The 17,516-nt window shown below is 40.1% G+C and overlaps 2 protein-coding genes across 13 annotated transcripts in view; one reads left to right on the forward strand and one right to left on the reverse strand.

Moving 5' to 3' along the window:
* MBTD1 (mbt domain containing 1) overlaps window positions 1-14,746 on the forward strand; it is a 36,077-nt gene extending 21,331 nt beyond the window's left edge. For 10 of the 12 annotated variants that reach the window (XM_074555322.1, XM_026797849.2, XM_026797842.2 and 7 more), the window contains 4 exons: window positions 2,180-2,262; window positions 2,556-2,790; window positions 3,398-3,475; window positions 10,245-12,054. In XM_074555322.1, the coding sequence (XP_074411423.1) occupies window positions 2,180-2,262; window positions 2,556-2,790; window positions 3,398-3,475; window positions 10,245-10,363 (515 nt within the window). In that variant the 3' untranslated portion in view covers window positions 10,364-12,054. Of the gene's footprint in view, window positions 1-2,179; window positions 2,263-2,555; window positions 2,791-3,397; window positions 3,476-10,244; window positions 12,055-12,698; window positions 12,804-13,043 lie in introns of those variants that run through there. The other 2 variants (XR_012583293.1, XR_012583292.1) reach the window with 2 other exon arrangements.
* Window positions 14,577-16,741, reverse strand: LOC102061231 (nucleoside diphosphate kinase). Its single transcript, XM_005494759.4, has 4 exons — window positions 16,613-16,741; window positions 15,979-16,080; window positions 15,240-15,352; window positions 14,577-14,813 (listed from the first exon to the last, which is right to left on the reverse strand). Exons 1-4 carry the CDS (start codon window positions 16,739-16,741, stop codon window positions 14,696-14,698), a joined length of 462 nt encoding a protein of 153 aa, XP_005494816.1. The 3' UTR covers window positions 14,577-14,695.
* Window positions 16,742-17,516: the final 775 nt, after the last annotated feature.

Consider the following 17,516-nt stretch of genomic DNA (forward strand, 5'->3'; position numbering starts at 1 on the left):
TGGAAAGCGTGGGAGTCACTAAAAGGGCTCTTCAGAAAGTCACTGGTTAGGAAGTCCTGCCCACCAAAACATTAACAAACACTGTGAAGAATCTCAGGCTAATTCACAATGAGACAAGTCAAATTTTGGAAGGTTATACACAAACTTGAGCTTTAGGACTGTACAGTAAATAAACCCCTCTGTGAGGAAAAGCTTTCTGTTCACAAGCACATGTGTCTACAGAAGACTTTGCCTCTCTTTCCCCTTTTTTTGCCCTGGTCTGGTACATTTTAAGAGGATCATAGCTGTATAACAGCTGACAGATTACAATGATTTTCTATGGCTTTTTCCCTTCATTCTCATTCTTGCAGACTTCTACTTGTATTTAATGAAATATTTTATTAGGTAATAACTACAGTGTAATGCAACATGAAGAAAATAATTTCATACCATTTTTGTCGTACAGTGACAGCTCTCTCCCCTTAGAGTGTGTGGAAAGTGCAGTTATACAGATTTAGGGAATTTTTTTCAGTCAGCTCATTTAGTAAATTTATTGCCTAGAAATTCATGGGCACCAGCATCCCTCAAATCTGAGGTGCAGAGACTCTTGCAAGAGAAGTTTTTATGGGTGAAAATGCTTGTATATCAATAGGTATCAATCCATTTAGAAATACATGTATGAAACTGATGAGATGGAATAGGAGAAAAACTTGCCTTTGGTTTCTCTCTTGAAACACTGCTTTCAAAACGTGGATTTTGTTGTTAGCACATTTATGATACTTACAGTGTTTCTTGTATCATGGCAAGCTAATTCTTTACCTCCATGTACATTTTCCCCTTTATTGCAGTTTTTACTAAGTGCTGTGTCATCAGCGAGAGGTGATTATAAATCACACATACAATAATCTAAAAGTAATTTGGAAGAGGAATTACTAGCAGTAAAATACAGACCATAATGCGCATTAACAATTTTAATAGGACCGAAGTGATCAAAGCTCCTTAGCTCCAATGAGGAGGGTACTTTGCTTTCCAAATTATGGGCTGGAAAATGGACAGCTTTCTAATTCTGCCTCATCTGACAAGGCCCACGTGCACATTTCCTGTGTGTGATGAACTTGAGTACAGATATATTGGTGTAGCAGAGGAATGTTACATTGAGAAGAAAAACATTAATATGCAGAACTGATACAGTATTGCCATTTTTAATTAACTCTCTAGCTGTATCTCTTCATGGATAGATTCCATAGCCACTGTGAGCACTCTTATTCAAGTTGCATTTAGTATTGTGGATAACTTCAGTTGCTGTGAAATCATTGGACTTTACAAAGCTTATTCCTCTCAAACTTCTTCATCCCATGCTGAAATCAGTAGAAGATGAAGATGCTTGGGCATCTTGAGGGATGGGATTGAATTTTGGGCTGTGGGTACTGAGAGTGGCAGCCCTCTGTCCCCATAGAAGTGAGATGCAGACCTCTCCTGTAGCTCCCACACCATGCCCACTGCACTGCAGATTTTCAGAGTGTCCATCACTGCACACTGATGCAGAGAAATCCTCCAGGCTATTGTTCCTCCAGCTAGAATTAGAGAATTATTCATTAAAAGCAGTTGTTAAAATTGATTCAAAGGAAAAGATATTCCTGTGTTTTATGCATATTCAGTAGCAGATACATATCTTTTTGAGAGATTATTTTCTTCCCTTTTATAATAGCTTTAAAAAATCCTCTAATTTTCCATATTACATGTTCCTGCTATTTTTACTCTTAATAAACTTTTAAAATATCCATGTTTATTCTTACCATTCTGTTCCTGACAATTTAAGTGTTTCAATAGTGGAGCTATTTCCCCACAGGGAAGAAACTGGATATTCTCAATTCCATGATCTGTTCTGGGTCATTTGTGTAGGGCATTTGTTGAGATAAGAATCTGCATGGACAAAAAGCTTCCAGTTTAAGTGATTAATCTTAACTGAATGATATCTTTTACATTACCCAATGCTTCATTCTTGTTAGTTGCAAGTGGGCAATGTCTAGGTGTCTTTTTGTCCCTTAGATCAAAGCTCAGAGAGTGGAGGTTTCTGCTACTGATATTTAACCTTTGTTGTTTTTTTAGCTGTAGCACACTCACTGTGTGCTATTTTTGCTGTTGTTCTTACACGTGAAATTTGCAGTTGATGTATGAAAATGTTGTTTCAAATTCACAGGTTATGCAAAACTCCCTTTTAAATGGTTTGACTACCTCAGGGAAACTGACTCAATAGCTGCACCAGTAAAGCTCTTCAATAAGGTAATGAAATTATACGTGTTTGTACTGGAATTAGTGTTTTCCTTACATTTTTGCATAGTGCATGGGATAGACCCATTTGTTAAACACAGCTTTGAAAAGCTAAAACTTCTAGGGATAAGAACCGTTTGTTGGTATCTCTGAAATGTTAAACAGCTGCAGAGGTCCAGGAAACTTCATCAATGATGCTTGGTTTTTTTCTCTATTAAGTGGATTGAAATCCCTGTTTCAGCACTGTGCTTAAACTATCTCGATGAACATCTTTTTACTGATGTTTGCTTTCTTTGCTTCCCCAGGAAGTTCCAAACCATGGCTTTCATGTTGGCATGAAGCTGGAGGCAGTGGATCTGATGGAGCCTCGCCTGGTGTGTGTGGCCACAGTCACGCGCATCATTCACCGGCTGCTGAGGATACACTTTGATGGGTGGGAGGATGAATATGATCAGTGGGTGGATTGTGAATCCCCAGATCTGTACCCTGTGGGATGGTGTCAGCTCACTGGATACCAGCTCCAGCCTCCAGCGCCACAGTGTGAGTCCTGCTTTGTCAATAATGAAAATTAATTTAATGGGGACTCCTTTTACTAACCTTTTCCAGTTAGGTCCCTAGGCGTAACAAAAATAGAAAAAACTCTTGCTAATGCCTGGAAGTTCTAATTGACAGTTCTAATCTTTCCCACTTTGATTTCTAAAGTACTTCTGAGTGTTTTTTACTATTTTTCAATGCCAGAAGGTGCTGACTTGATGCCGGGAAAAAGCCTCTTGTCAGTTCTGGAGAAGCTCGCTGAGAATTTATGTTGCTTTAAGACTGCCAGTGTTTCTGTTTCACCTCCTAAATTAGTGGAACTCAGCCTGTGCAGAAGCTGTATGTAATTTGTTACATCACAACTTGTCCTTGTCAGATCAAGTGATAATAACTGATGATATGCATTTCAAAAACAGTTTTTTAATATGAGGGTAATGAGCGAGTTCTTGTGAAATAGTTTAATGCAAATTGATTTTCCACAGTAAATTTCTGTCTTTTTTCAGTCACTAAGGAAAAATTCTTAAACTGTGTACCAGCTTTGACACATTTTAAAGTGGGGTTGGTTTTTTTTTTTTTTAAATGAGCATAAATTTTGAATTCTTCATTTTTGCAGCATCAAGAGATAGCCAGTCAAGTTCGTCCAAACAGAAGAAAAAAGCTAAATCACAACAGTACAAAGGACATAAGAAAAGTGGGTGACAAAATAGTGTTTGCAGTTTACCTGCTGCTTTAAAGTTTGTGGTCTCTACCTAAGTCCCTGTTCTATTTGGAAATTTTCATGTTTTATGCACATGTCTAAACAGGTGTTATGCTTAAAGGTGCAGTATGCCACAAAAAGAACTTTTTTATTGAGAATAATTATTTTTATATTTTGTGGTAGGGTAGATGTTGCTAATAATAATAATCTATTAATTGTAGATGGACAATGGTTAAAATAATTTTGTATTCTGACATAATTTCAGTTAAATAATACATTTGCTGTGTACTATATTGGTAGTTGTACTGCCTTGTACAAAATACTCAGGTATCAACACACTTTTCCCTCTGCTCTCTGTAACACAGGTAAAGGAATAAGAGCCAAGTCACTGGGATCAGAAAGAATGAGGTGTAGAAAATCTAAATAATCATCCAACTGGCTTCTCTTTGAAACAAAAAAAAAATACTTATTTGCCAGTTTTTTTGGTTTAGGCATTTATGTAAATTAAGCTCTTGTATTATTACTTTCAGAAACAAACAGCATTGCTGTATGTGGCTGTTCTTGTCACAGTAAAACACAGTAATGACATTTTTAAGAATCTGCAGTGTTCAGGTACTTTCCACAGTAATTGGTTCCCTTTGAATCAAGTTGTCAACATGTAAAATTAGCTTGCTTAATTTAGTTCTGTTTCCAAAGTGTTTCGTTGTAGTATCAAACTAATGTGAGGAATTAAAACCTTGTTTTCCTGGTGAGTTTGTGAATGGATATATTAAGGCCAATTGGAACCTTCTTCCCCAGTCATTGAGAATACATCCTGTGCTGTGTTGATCTTTGGGGATGAAAAGAAGTTGGCTGCTGAGTGTCACAGATAGAACAGGTGTCTCGAAGTTCTTAGAAATTCCTGTGAAGTGCCTCAAACATTGCACTGGTTTTCTTTTCAGTGTTGGAGGAAGTAAACAGTAAAATCCAGATCCTTTTTGGAAAGCAGTATTTTTACAATAGAATTCAGGTACTGGAAAACTCCTGATTTGAGAATATCTGGGGAAAGCTGTGAATGCTGTTGCTTTAAGCTGGGGAAATATGGCTTTATGGTTAATTACCTTTGTGTAAGACCTGGTTTTGAATAACTCTACACTATCTGTGCAGATTTTGTTTAGCAAGCTGTTCTAGACCATCATTCTCCTTACCTTATCCCTTTCCTAATACCTCTGCTACCTGTCTTACAGTAAGTGTGACCCAAACCTGGAAAATTAATCTATCTATCTTAGTGCCATAGGAAGCTTTAGTCTAGCTTTAGAAAATTTAGTCCAGGGAAGTTTCTTCTTCACTTCTCACTAACCTAAGGTAAATGTTGCCTGTGGAAGCAAAGAAAACTTCTGATTGTGTTCTGGACTGTTTGCTGAATACTAAGAAATCCTCTTAACACCAGAAGATGAGAGAATAACATCATGAAGAATTAGAGCCAGCTGCCTTGTGTATGGGTTTTTTCTAAATAAGTTATGGCAACCAAAGTGGTGAGTCATCGGAAATAACACAAAAATGTCTTCTGAAGCTTTTTCTTGTTCAGGACTTGTAAATAAAATAGAAAGTTATTTTGTAAATTATTTCAGTCACAAAACCATATAATGCAGCCATGGTGTTTTTATGGTACCATGTAAAGTCACCACAGATGATTAACAAAAAACTCTGTGTCTTACATTAGGTTAGTTTGAGCAGAGCAGGGTTATTTCCACACATTTTTCTCATGTGCTCCCAACACAGCCCAGGATGTCATTGAGCCTTTTTGCTGTGTGTAACAATGCAGATTTCTGCTGCAGTGTCCCCTCCTTCCTGGGGGCACTGGGAGTGGACGTGTTCACTGGGAAGCAGAGCTGATTGCATCATGAACCTTTGGGAATACTTTTGGGGATATTTGAGAATCTCCCCCAATTCCCTTTCTGTCACTGTTTCTTTCAGTGAGTATGGTTTTGCCTGCTGCTCAGAAGACTGTGCAGGTGACTTCTTGAAAGGTACCATGCCATTATGCTGGGACAGTTAATTAATAATGAAGGATGTGATATTTGCTAGTATTGTCTGCTTCCTCTTGGGTGTGTATATCAGAATAAGGTTACTGAAATGATAATCTGACCTCTAGATTTTCAAGGTTGGAATTCTGTAGACGCTATTCTGCCTCATTGATCTCTCTATAAGGCTATCCTGAAGTGGTCTTATAAGAAGAATATTTAAGCAGGGTGGTATCTTTAGAATATGCATAATCAGTTTCCTTTTCAGGGCTGTCTGACAATGCTGATAGGACTGAAGCATCAGCAGCCACAGTTTTGATGTAGCTGAAAGCATGGGTTTTTGCTACAGGTCTTGTACCCTCAATAAAGATCTTGTACCCTCGGAGAGCATGCCTTGAGCACAGAATAGGAGCATCTTAGTGATAAAGGAGAAACATGGTAATTTGTATGGGAAATGCTCTAATAACACTTTTTCATGAATGCAGTGTTTAATAATTCGAGGGCATTTTAGAAGTTTTTTTGCTACGCAGTAGCAATACAGTAATTTGTATTTATGGGTAAAATGGTAAATACCATTCTAAGGGAATTAAGAGCATGTATTTTTAGCGGTGATAAACTTTGGAGAGGATTATTTCACCAGAAGCATCCTTCTGTCTCTTAGGCACACTCACTGAAACAACTGCAGCCTGAAACTGAGCCAAGTGTCTTGGGTGTCCAGGCAGAGGAGTGTGTGTGACTGTGCAATGTAACTGCAGCAGAAGTAATTCACAGCATTTGTATTTCATTGATTGAGCATGAAATAAGTGGTTCATGGTGTTAAGCAATGCCCTTGAAGTCCTACCCATAGCCTGTAGAATTCAGGGACTACAATGTGGCTGTTGAGAACAATATTCCCAGTAATAACTAAATGATGCCAGTGTGCAGGCCATGGTTTTTGAGAATGGGTGAATATCAGTCAGAGCCATTTCTCAGTGAACAGTCAGAGTTGCCTGATGCAGTTTAACTTGAGCATTTATTTTAGTTTGACTTGATGTTTAGAGAGGAAGGTAGGTACCTGTTGGAAAGAAACCTGTCAGTTTGTCCAGGCCACCCATGGCAGGTGAGGTGCAGAGGAGCTTCTCTGGGGACAACGAGCTGATTCCTCCTCCATACCGAGCCCTTCCAGCACAGACAGCCTCTGAGGCCTTCCAGCCTCCCAGGAATAGCCAGGAGTTCAATCCCAGCCTCCAAACAGGTAACTGTTTCACTGCAACAGTGTTTCACTGCAGAGTGGGAAGCTGAGGTCTAGGGTGTCATGTGCTGACTCATCCAATCTTTCTTTTTTCCCTTTTTTTTCCTTTGAATTTCAGTTGGTTTAATTTTTTCTGCTAGAGAGCTTTTCATTCTTGCTGATGCACCATGTTACTGAATTAATCATAGCAGAGGGTTGCAGCTGGTTTAGACTTTCAGAGGAAAGAATGTTGTGGTGTGGGTTACTGAGAATCCCGGAGGGGCCCTGCGAATTGTTCCGATACAAAAAATGCACCCTATAAAACTGAATGATAATGTGGATCTGGGAATATTGGATCTAAGTAGGTTATTATTGTGTATTATCCTTTGCAGAGAAAATTACCATATGCTGTAAATAAAGATTTTTGTCGTTGTATCAGAAAAAGGCAGTTATCTGGGAAAGTATCTTTGGAATATGTTATTTGAAATTTTGTGGATTACTAAGAAAATATATTTGAAGCAGTGTAATTGTTCATCTGTATGATTGAGCAGAGGAAAAACTCTTAAAAATTAATTGGTAATATTGAAGTCTGTTAAAATTTTGAACTTCTTTAAGTATCATTTGCATAATGTAATCAATCTTCAATTATACAAATGCACTTCAAGCATCTGGTAGTTTTTCTCTTCCCTTTTCCTCATATTTCTGGCAATGTAATGCAGCAAATTATTGCTAACAAATATATTGTAGCAATAGGAGCTGTCAGACAGACTGGATGATGTTCTCCCTGCAGGACAGTTGCCAGGTTGATAGATTTAGCTTCAGATTTGCTTGATTACTCCCTTAATCCTGTCTTAGTCTGCACAGGCTGCCGTGTCAGCACTCTCTAGTGACTGGAATGTATCCAGAACAGTTTCTCCTGTCCATGTGTTATCCATTAACAGACTGGGAGAAAAGGAACCCAAATGCCACCTTTAGACCCTGAGTAAAACCTTACTCTCTTCTGCACACCTCTCAACACTTCTGAAGGAACTCTTTAATTTCCCTTCATGTTCCTGCTGCTGTGTACATGCCATGTTTAACAGAGCCTTTGATGCCAAAGAGAAGCCTTGCTTACAGGAGAGTGTTCTGGAGCATCTGTTTCTTCCCAAATGTTCTTTTGTGCTAAATCTACATCTGCATTGCATTTCCTTAGTGCAAAGACATACACAGTCTGAATTTCTGTATCATTAGATTTCAAAGTTCCTATGAAACACCTGTGTTCCTTGGTTTCTGATACTCAGTGATCAGTTGAGGGGATGATTATGATTAATTGAGGGGAACTTTTCAACGCTGAATTTTGGTAAGGCTGGAGAAAATTAATTTTGTTTGTGGTGTGGTTAGCCTTGTCATTGTCCAAAGATAGATATATATCTCTATATAGGTAGATAGAGATTGAAACCAGCAAGACCATACCTTTTGTCTCTGGGAAGGAGGCATCACATTGATACCATCTAATCAATTAAAGCACATTTGAGATTGGCCAGAACTCATTAATTATGTGCATATCCTCAGCATCATTCATTGCCTGATAGTGCAGTAGCTGTAGGACATATGCAGACACAGTGCATGGGATGTTTTTCATGGCTTTGAATGGAATCAGTGGAAGATGAGTAACAAAACAGCATCTGTTCTGAAACTTCTTGTCCATGGGAGATCTCAGTAAGGGTTCAAACACAATTCTTTTGTACCATCACGAGCACAGGAGAAAGGTTCAGCTCTTTACCTTGGTTTGTATGATGTGGTTTTGCTCTCTAGCAAATGCCTGGTGCTTTGAGTACTTTGCATCTTTCAGTCTGAAATGATCTCTTGAGCGCTGAAATTCACCTGTTGGACTGCTTCATTTTTAAAAAGGATGTACAGCCAGTCTTGCAGAAGAAGAGACTGTTCCCAGAGATTCACCCAATTGTGAAACATACTGCTCTGTTTGTACTGGTTTGGGGAGGTTTGAATGTCATGGCATCAGACAGTGTGTCTCTGAGTCCTGGCAAATCACTGAGATGATGTAAAAAGGAAGTACCTTGCCCAATCTGCACTCCTTTCCCTTCAGTTGGATGATTTAAATTAGTTTTTCTTCTTTCAAGCAATTTGGTGCACAGCTGTAACTAAGCTTTTCTAATGGAGGATTGTAGCTAAAAGCTGTATAACATGAACAAATGAAGTAAGATATCATTAAATATCTTAGTGTTAGGACTTTGGTTCAAATGAGCCGGCGACAATACAAATCATGGCAGCTGCTGTTACTCCTGTACCTGCAGGAGCTCCCTGCTCAGGGGAGAGAAGGGAAATGACATGCATGGTGGGTTGGTTTGTATCCCTGACCTCTGTAGAGCCTTTGCCTGAGGCATTGCAGCATAGTCAAGTAGCCAGTTGTGTGTCTTCTCATTTAGACAGTACTTTGTTGCTCCCCCAGAGATCAGGAATCTTGGACAGAGTTGGCCATGATGCAGGGAAAAGTATTTGGGAGAAAAAAATAAGGAAGGAATTGTGGGTTCTGTAGGTGGGAGGAGGACTCTGTTAAAGAAAGATGAGGAGAGCTTGCTGCAGCAGCTTTTGACATCTTCTGCTATCTTAATTTTCACATTTTATGTTTATTTAGCTCAACAGCTTGTTTCAACATAGAATATTTTTAAAAGAATAATCAAACAGCTTATAAATTACTGCAGGGCTAGCAGTAGCAGCAGGTTCTGGGTTGGGGTGTTTTCCTTTCACTGCATATTTTTGCATTTCAAGACACATTGGCAAGGTATATAAACAATATATTGAATAATTATAAACTTTCATACTTTTCTCATTCATTTGGTCATAGAGAATAATTCATTTTTGTATAATCAACCCTTTAATGTGGCTACTGCACCTTTAATGAATGTTTACCTGTTTTGTTTTCAGTGTTCTTTTCATTGTGCTCATATTTTGATAATCATGTCTATTTGTTAGTGGAAGTGGAAAAGTAATTGTGACATTGTTATTCATAATATCTTTCTCTTAATCCCATTTCTTTTAAATTTTGAGAAGAAAAGGGAAGATTAAAAGTACAAAAATAATTTTGTTTTAATGAAACTTACCTTCTGAGATCTTAAAATTTTATAGATGGATTGAGAAATCTTTGTTAATATGTTTTGTTGTCTGTCATAGACTGTTTGCAATAACTGTTTGTGAAGTAGTTTGAATTGTAGGTTAACTGTTGGCCATTTCCAATCTCATTTTCACTTGCATAATGACTAAATAGGAAGCAAAGTGGGTTAAAAGTTAAAATGGTTTAAAATACTCAGTTCTTGAGAAAATCTGGTAGAGAATACATTATTGTAAGTAATTTTAAATCTCTTAGAATTAGAGTATAACTTACACTTCCATCTGCACTCACAAAGTGTCTGTTCTCTGTGGGATCCTTAGCATTAAAGCATCGCTAAAATGCACCATGTAAGAAAATGGGGAATCTGGGATGCTCCCAATATCAATAATATTACGTCAATTTAAGTTGTATAGCTGTTTAATGTGAATTTTTGATTTGTAGTGACTTCGTTACAGCTGAAGGAGGAGTTGCTGGATGGAGAGGAGTACAGCTTCCTGCAGGGAACCTCTGACCAGGAAAGCAACGGCTCCGCCAGCTATTACATCAAGCAGGAGCCCTGAGGCAGCTCCCTGGAGTGAGGGGCACAGCATCGGTGAGAGGAAAAGAACCTTTCACCAAGACTGACTGATTCTGTTTCCACTTGGATGGTGCAGTTCAGGTGACTGTGCCTGGGGCGCTTTGCTAAATGTAGATGAATTAGACTCGGTTCAGAATTTTTTGGAACAGTGTGGAAACTATTTTAGTGAAAAAGATTTTTCAATTTATTAAAAACAAAAACAAAGGACACTTTTGTGTTGTATTTGAAGCTTTTGAAAGAATTTTGTAATATTTTCAAGTTCAGATTTATTGTGCATTGTTAACAAGAACTGAAATTCTAGTTTTTTTGTAAGATTAAAGTTTATTTAGCATGATTGTGGGAAGCAGTTGGAGGAAGATATAGTTGCAAATACAAATGAACTGTCATAGCAAATGAACCTTTTTGGTACAAGTTGGGAGACTGTTGTACTCTTGTGAACTGCACTGGTCACGTCTCTGTTTTTTTAATTGTGAAAATAAGGCTTTAAAGCCCCGATTTAAAGGCATAAATTATATACGGAAGACAGTCCTGTAAAGCTCTACTCAGTGAGTAGCCCCAAGTGCAACGGAGCCATCACCTGAGGAAGATTTTACATTTTCAAGGTGTTTTTATTTAGTTTAAAATACCCTTTTTGATATAAGGTTTTTGGTTTTTTAACATTTTTTAGGGGCTGATTCAGTGCCCATTAATATCAGTAGCCTTGTCTCCGCCGACTGCAGTGGGCATTGGATTCGATCTATAAAGCTCTTGTCTGTATATGAATGTCTGTAGTCTTGGAATGCTTCAGCAAATGTTTACAGAGCCCTATACCAAACTGGAACTTCAGAAAATTCTGTGATTGGAAGATTAGTTGTAGCTCTGAATTTTGACTGAAGAAGCAGCTTAGATGGACAGTCACTAAGGATTCGCTTGGTAGTGGGAAGGAACTTGTGAGTATTCTTGTGATTTTTTTTTTTTTTTCCCCCCCATTCAGAAAGCCCTAAATGTTTCTTTACCATCTTAAATATTTATATGTGATCATTCAGATGATGTGCCATATGGTTTCAGGTGACCTAAAAGGAGCCCTACATTGTGGATTAAAAATAAGTTCAGTCCTGCATAACCTGCAATATTCATGTCTTGCTGCAATAGTGTAACACAGGAGTTGAGAACAGTATCAAAATCACATGGTTTTAGTCTATAATTCAGAAACTGGATTTGCCTATTGCCTGGAATTCTTGTCTCATGTAAGCATCCCATTGCCCCCCAACTGGTCAACTTCCAGATTTTTACAAGGCAAAAGTCACATAAAAGGGTGAAAATGATGAGCATTTAAGCACAAAGTATTTTTGCAGGAGCTTTTAATAATTTGGATTTTATCTTTCCATATTTTAAACTTTTGTACATTTTTGTAAATGGAGTTGATGAGTGAGGTGTTTGATCAGCCCTGCAGAGCTGTGACTGGAAGAATGTGCATCAAGAGCTTTAGCTTTTACTGGTAAGGTTCATTAACTAAACTCTCAGGAATTATAAATTCTGTAAGTGCTTCTGGGTCTTCACAGGTTCCCTTCAGAGCAGTACAATGATCATCTGACTCTTGACCAGAAATTAAGGCTTAAAAAAAAAATTGATCAAAAATTATTAACATCTGTATCCTACAGCCTAAGAAATGTTTTAAGGATATCAACCCACAAAGCCCCGGGAGACCATTTTTTTGTATATTGTTCTTTGAGCTTAAAAAATAGTGCATAGAAAGTTGAAAACCAGCAATTTGATTATTTTCTAACATATCGCTCCAACTTTGGGTACATAGCATTGGTGATATACACAGGTTTACCTCATTCTATGCAAGGGGGGTTAATTATGTAAAGTTTTGTATTTACTACAGGAAGTAAAGCATGTGCTGTATAGTTTAGGAATGTCTGGAATTCTTTCCTCCCTTACTGGTAAAATTTCTTAAATTACAACCTGGTTTTAACAACAGCTTCTTCTATTGACAGAATCTGTTAATCTGATTACAAGAATCTGTAACTTCAGGTGGTAAAGGCATTTTAGCTCGCTAAAATAGCCATAAAAAGGACTTTGTTGGACCTGGTAGTCTTCAAATAGCTCATCTCAGATTCTGACCCACGATGTTTATTTTGAACATCAAAATAGACAACAGCCTAGATTGGAGAACTAGGATTAGAGACCATTGTAGTGACAGTTTGAGCCTTGCTTGTTTTCCTGTGTTCTCAATTTAATCTGCTGTAAAATCCAGCTCTGCAAGCATTGATTTCATTTGGTAAGTATAGCACTATTGATTTTTTTTTTTTTTTTTTTAATGCAACAACTTGCAGGTTATCCCATCAGCTGGAACAAGGTTCTCACAGTCTTGCTTTCTTCTCTCATCAACAGCTTCTGACTTCAGTAGAAAAACTGTTGCATTAATTAGTGTGTCATAATGTAGAGAGAGGGTTGGACTAGTTAATGAGTGAGGTGCATTGCCTGGTCACTAAACTGAGTATTGCCCCGGCTCATCCCTGATTTCAGAGTTGATCTCCAAATGCCAAGAGGGAAAATTAGTCCTTAACACACTTCCTGTGTTGGGAGAATTATAAGAGTCTGTCCTAAAGTCTGTCAGTCTTTATAATATTCCTTTATTCATCAAACACTAAAGTCTGTGAGGTGATCTATGTTCTCAGGTACCTGTGTGACTTCAGCAGTTGGTGAAACGCCTTTTGTGTCTCTGGGTTCATAATATGCCTCAGTTGTGTAATTGTCAAGTACAGTGACATCTGTGCTAAGCAAACCATGGAAGGAGCTGCTGGAAGTCACTTGCTGAGGAGCAGCTCAGGGAAAACCTGAGCAAGGTGCTACCAGGGATGTGGTCCCCAGAGAACCTGAGGGGTGGCCCTGTGGCAGCTCCCTGGCTTTGCAAAGCATTCCTGTGGCTCTGGGATGTTTCTCATGGCTTTCAAGCTGTAGTACCTGCCTGAGGGAGCAGCAAATGTTGGACACCCAAAACCTTCAATGGGGTTGGACTAATGCTGGCATTGGGCACAGCAGGTTTTTCTGACCATGAGGCAGCCCAAGCCCTGTCCCTGACTTGGCTGCTGTCCTTGTTCCAGATCTCTCTGCTGATCTTTGATTATTACATTATTTTCAATAGAACTCTCTAACCTGTTCCTTGCTGCATCTGAGGAAAGCTACAGCAGTTACTGATTCCTTGTTCTATGGATGCTAACACGGGTTGCAGTGTTTGTTTTGGGTTTTTTATTGTTGTTTTCTGTGATGTGAATACCCTCCCTCGATCTTTGTATGATGGTGCTAACACATTTGGTAACAATCCTTTATTAGGAAGGGATTTCAAAAAACTGTGATTTTAGCTGAATTTTTCTTCCTTTTGATTTTTTTTCATATTTAAAATTAAAAGCCACAGCCATTTATACAAAAAAGGCATCAGCTTTGGCCCCTGGAAAAATGCTGGGGGCAAGAATCAAGAATAAACAAATGGGTTTTTACATAATTTCTGTATGTATTTGATATATAGATCAATATCTGTACAAATTTAATCTTTTATTTTCTTTGTAATTTGTGTGGTCACTGAGGGAGTATTTAAAGCTTTCTCATGCAATGTACATAACTCAGTGAAAAAATGCTTTTGGAAAAATTAATGTTACTTTCATTTTTACAAGACTGCGGATTTTCAGCATGGATGTGAAAAGCATTAAATCATAACTTTGTGTACAAGATAAAAATAATTCACTAAATTTGCCTTTTTTACACAAAATAAAAATGATTAAAAGTCTTTTTCTGAATAGTGATTGTTTTGCTTACACTCTTAACCTTATTAAAAATACCCACAATCTGTAATAATATGAGTATTTTAAGTATGCTGGTGTGATGACAAATGGTGTGGGGCCCTGAGCACAAGGTAAGGGGTTTGATAAGAGAAGGTGAATTCAATAAGCATTTTAGAGAACAAGCTTTGCACTCAGTCTCATTTCATTTAGTATTAATATTTGTGTAAGGAGAAAATTTTGTGGTATCTCTTTTTTCTTCTAGCTGTGTTGGAAGTAGCTCCAGCCTCACTTCAGCTCTCCCTCTGCAAAGTTGCTGCTGCTTGAGTCCAACAGCTGTGCCAGGGTCACATGTCAGTGGCTCCTGAATGACTAAAATTACTTTTATGAGTATTTGAATAGGGGGTCTGTTGTAAGTGAATGCACCACAAGGAATTAGTTCACACCCATTTATTTGACAGTCACTTTCAGCACTAAGATAACTGTGGTTGCTCCCAGGGCAGCAGCTGGAATGAGATGAGGTGTTGGAAGGCACAAATCACTGTGGGAACTCATCACTCATAGATCCAGTCATGTGCACAGGGCTTGAAGTCGATGAGCTCTGCGGGTTTGAACCACAGGTTGATCTCCTTCTGTGCACTCTCCACAGAGTCACTGCCATGGATGATGTTCCTGTGGAAGGAGACAAACATTGATCCCTATAAAAATACACCTCCAGCAGCCTTGTTCTCAGTTTGCAAAAATGGGGATGAAGCCTCTAGAGTGGGGAGACTACTGCTGTTATTTCAGGTAGAGTGTTCCAACACCCCACCCCTCCAAGAGCTAGTTATGCCTATCAGGGTCACTCTAGAGCTACTGTTCTGCAACAGCCCCTGCCTGAGCTTACATGCTGCTTTGGGGAAGAGCTGGACTGCAAACAAAGTCAGCTTTGTACCACTTTCCTAAGTAGCAGATATGCACTGTGACCTGCAAATAAAATACAATCAGACTAAGGTCTCTACCACCAATTTTGGTTTTCCAGAATAAAAGACTGCCAACAGTTTTTGTGTTGGCAGGTAAACAACGAGTAGGAGTTGTTTTAACAGACTGAGTACAAACCTTCCCACTTGAATGCAGAAATCACCACGGATGGTGCCAGGCTTGGAGTCTGCAGGGTTGGTTTCCCCCAGCATTACTCTCCCAGTTTTAACCACATTGAGTCCTTCCCATACCTTAAGATAAAAAACACAAAAACTCTGTTAAGCCATGCTTATGCAAAATACTGACAGTTCAGCTTTGCTCCACCATACGTTGCAAAGAAACAAAGGTTCTACCAATTAAAGATATTAACCTTGCCTAGATTATCTCTAGGGCTTGAAAAGGTGACAAGGGAAAAAAACAACTGAACTGGAAGTTAATGTACAAAGTGAACTCCCAACCTTTTGTGTTGTGGAACAGGGACACCCTGCTGAGTGTTCTCTCTGTCATTATCACACCAGGAGATGCTACTAGAGCAAGTACCTTGTTTTGGGGGGAATGTAAAAATTAATGACACAGAAGTTTGTGTCAGAGAACCTGAGCTTTTTTTGCCCAAAACAGATTTTTTGGCACAGAAGATTTGCTTTCAGGAATTTTGCTTTATACTTTTATACATTGAGCATTTTAATACCCATTTTATATGAGCACTTTTCTTATTATATAGAAATTTCACTGTCTTAATTTTTTCTTTTGCCACTGTCAGAACAAGGTAGTTTAAAAAAATATTTCTGCAGCACCACCTCTAAATATTCTTAATAATTTATAGAGCAAGAAAAATATATTCAAGAAAGTAATCTTAAACTAAAATGAAGTCACTTACCATGGCCACAACAGGTCCAGAGTTCATGTATTTAACCAAACCAGGGAAGAAGGGGCGGTCTTTCAGGTCAATGTAATGTTGTTTGAGAAGGTCTTCAGAGGCCTTCAAAAGGACAGATTTAACTTTAAATATCATTTTCTGAATGTCATTGAACAAAAAGTGTTACAGGTGTTAGACTGTAGCGTTAGTGATTAGATTCACAATTAATGTTACCAGCAATGCTGCAGTGCTATTGTGTGTATCAGTGCGAGCTCCTGCTGTAATATTAAAGGAGTTCTTTGTGGCTGTGCTGGGAATTGTCAATATGATTTCTTTGCACGGCAGTGAGCCTCTGCAATAAGCAGAGTACGGGGTTCCGGGGTGATGTTACCCAACACAACCTTTCAGCCTAGGCCACTCCACCTCTCAATGCAGCAGGGCTGCATTAAACCTCTGAAGCAAAATTCGCTGGTTATGGGAAGGGTAGAAGCCGTGTGCCGGGGAGGAAGGGCCTGACGCGCGCTCCAGCACAGGCGCCATCTGATCCCAGTTCTGCCGCAGGAGAAGCCGCAAGGGGAGATTCTCGATGCGGGTATGGTGAGCCCTTCTCGGGCAGGGCACGGACAGCGTTTGGGGGCAAAGCGTGGGCACTCACGTGTACGAACTTCATGGCTACGAGCCGGAATCCTTTCTGCTCGAACCTCTTGATAATCTCCCCGACCAGCCCGCGCTGGACGCCGTCGGGCTTGATGGCGATGAAGGTGCGCTCGCTGTTCCCCGCCATGGCGCTGCGGGCGGGAGCGCGGCGTGAGGGGACGCGCGGCCTCAAGGTCGGCGACGGCCATGGCGGTACCGCCCTGCCACGCGGCACCGCCACGGAATGTCCCCCCGGCCCCACCGAGCCCGGCCCGGCCCCGCCGAACCCCGCCGGGCCCCTCCGCCTGCATCCCCCATGCCCCTGGAGCGCGGGGCCCGACCCGGCCCGGACTCACCTATCCGGAGCAGCCGCCGCCGCTACCCTCCGCACCGCTGCCGCCGGAGGAAGAGGCGCAGGACGAGGCGTGCACGCCGCAGATCCCCCGCCCTGCGCAGAGGAGGAGCCGCCGGGTCGGCGCCGCTTCCGGGGCGGGATCGCCAGCGCCAAGCGGAACCGGGCCGGGCCGGGATGAAGTGGGACTAGGCCGGAGAGCGGCCGCTTCGAGGCCCTGGGACCGCGGGGTGGCTCTTGGCCAGCCCTGGCCGCACCTGCCGCCTCCACCGCCTCGAGGGTTATTTACAGACGCAGCAACTGTGGCTTAAGCCTTTAAGGCACTGAAACGCCGGCGGATGTTTAACACAACTAAATAAATTTTTACTAATTTTTTGCTGAGTTGGCTGCTTTCAGGTATCCCCGCGGCCTGAGGGTTGGTCCTGCTAACCAGGCTGCACTGCACAGCACGGCTACAGCTCTTCAAAAGCATATTTATCACAGAAAAGTGATGTGGGACCTGTAACACAGGAACATTATTGATAATTTTATTGGGAAGATGAAGCTGCCAAGTGTCAAAACCTCACAGTCC

Source organism: Zonotrichia albicollis, chromosome 19 (assembly GCF_047830755.1).
Source record: "Zonotrichia albicollis isolate bZonAlb1 chromosome 19, bZonAlb1.hap1, whole genome shotgun sequence".
In the NCBI taxonomy this organism is placed as follows: Eukaryota; Metazoa; Chordata; class Aves; order Passeriformes; family Passerellidae; genus Zonotrichia; species Zonotrichia albicollis.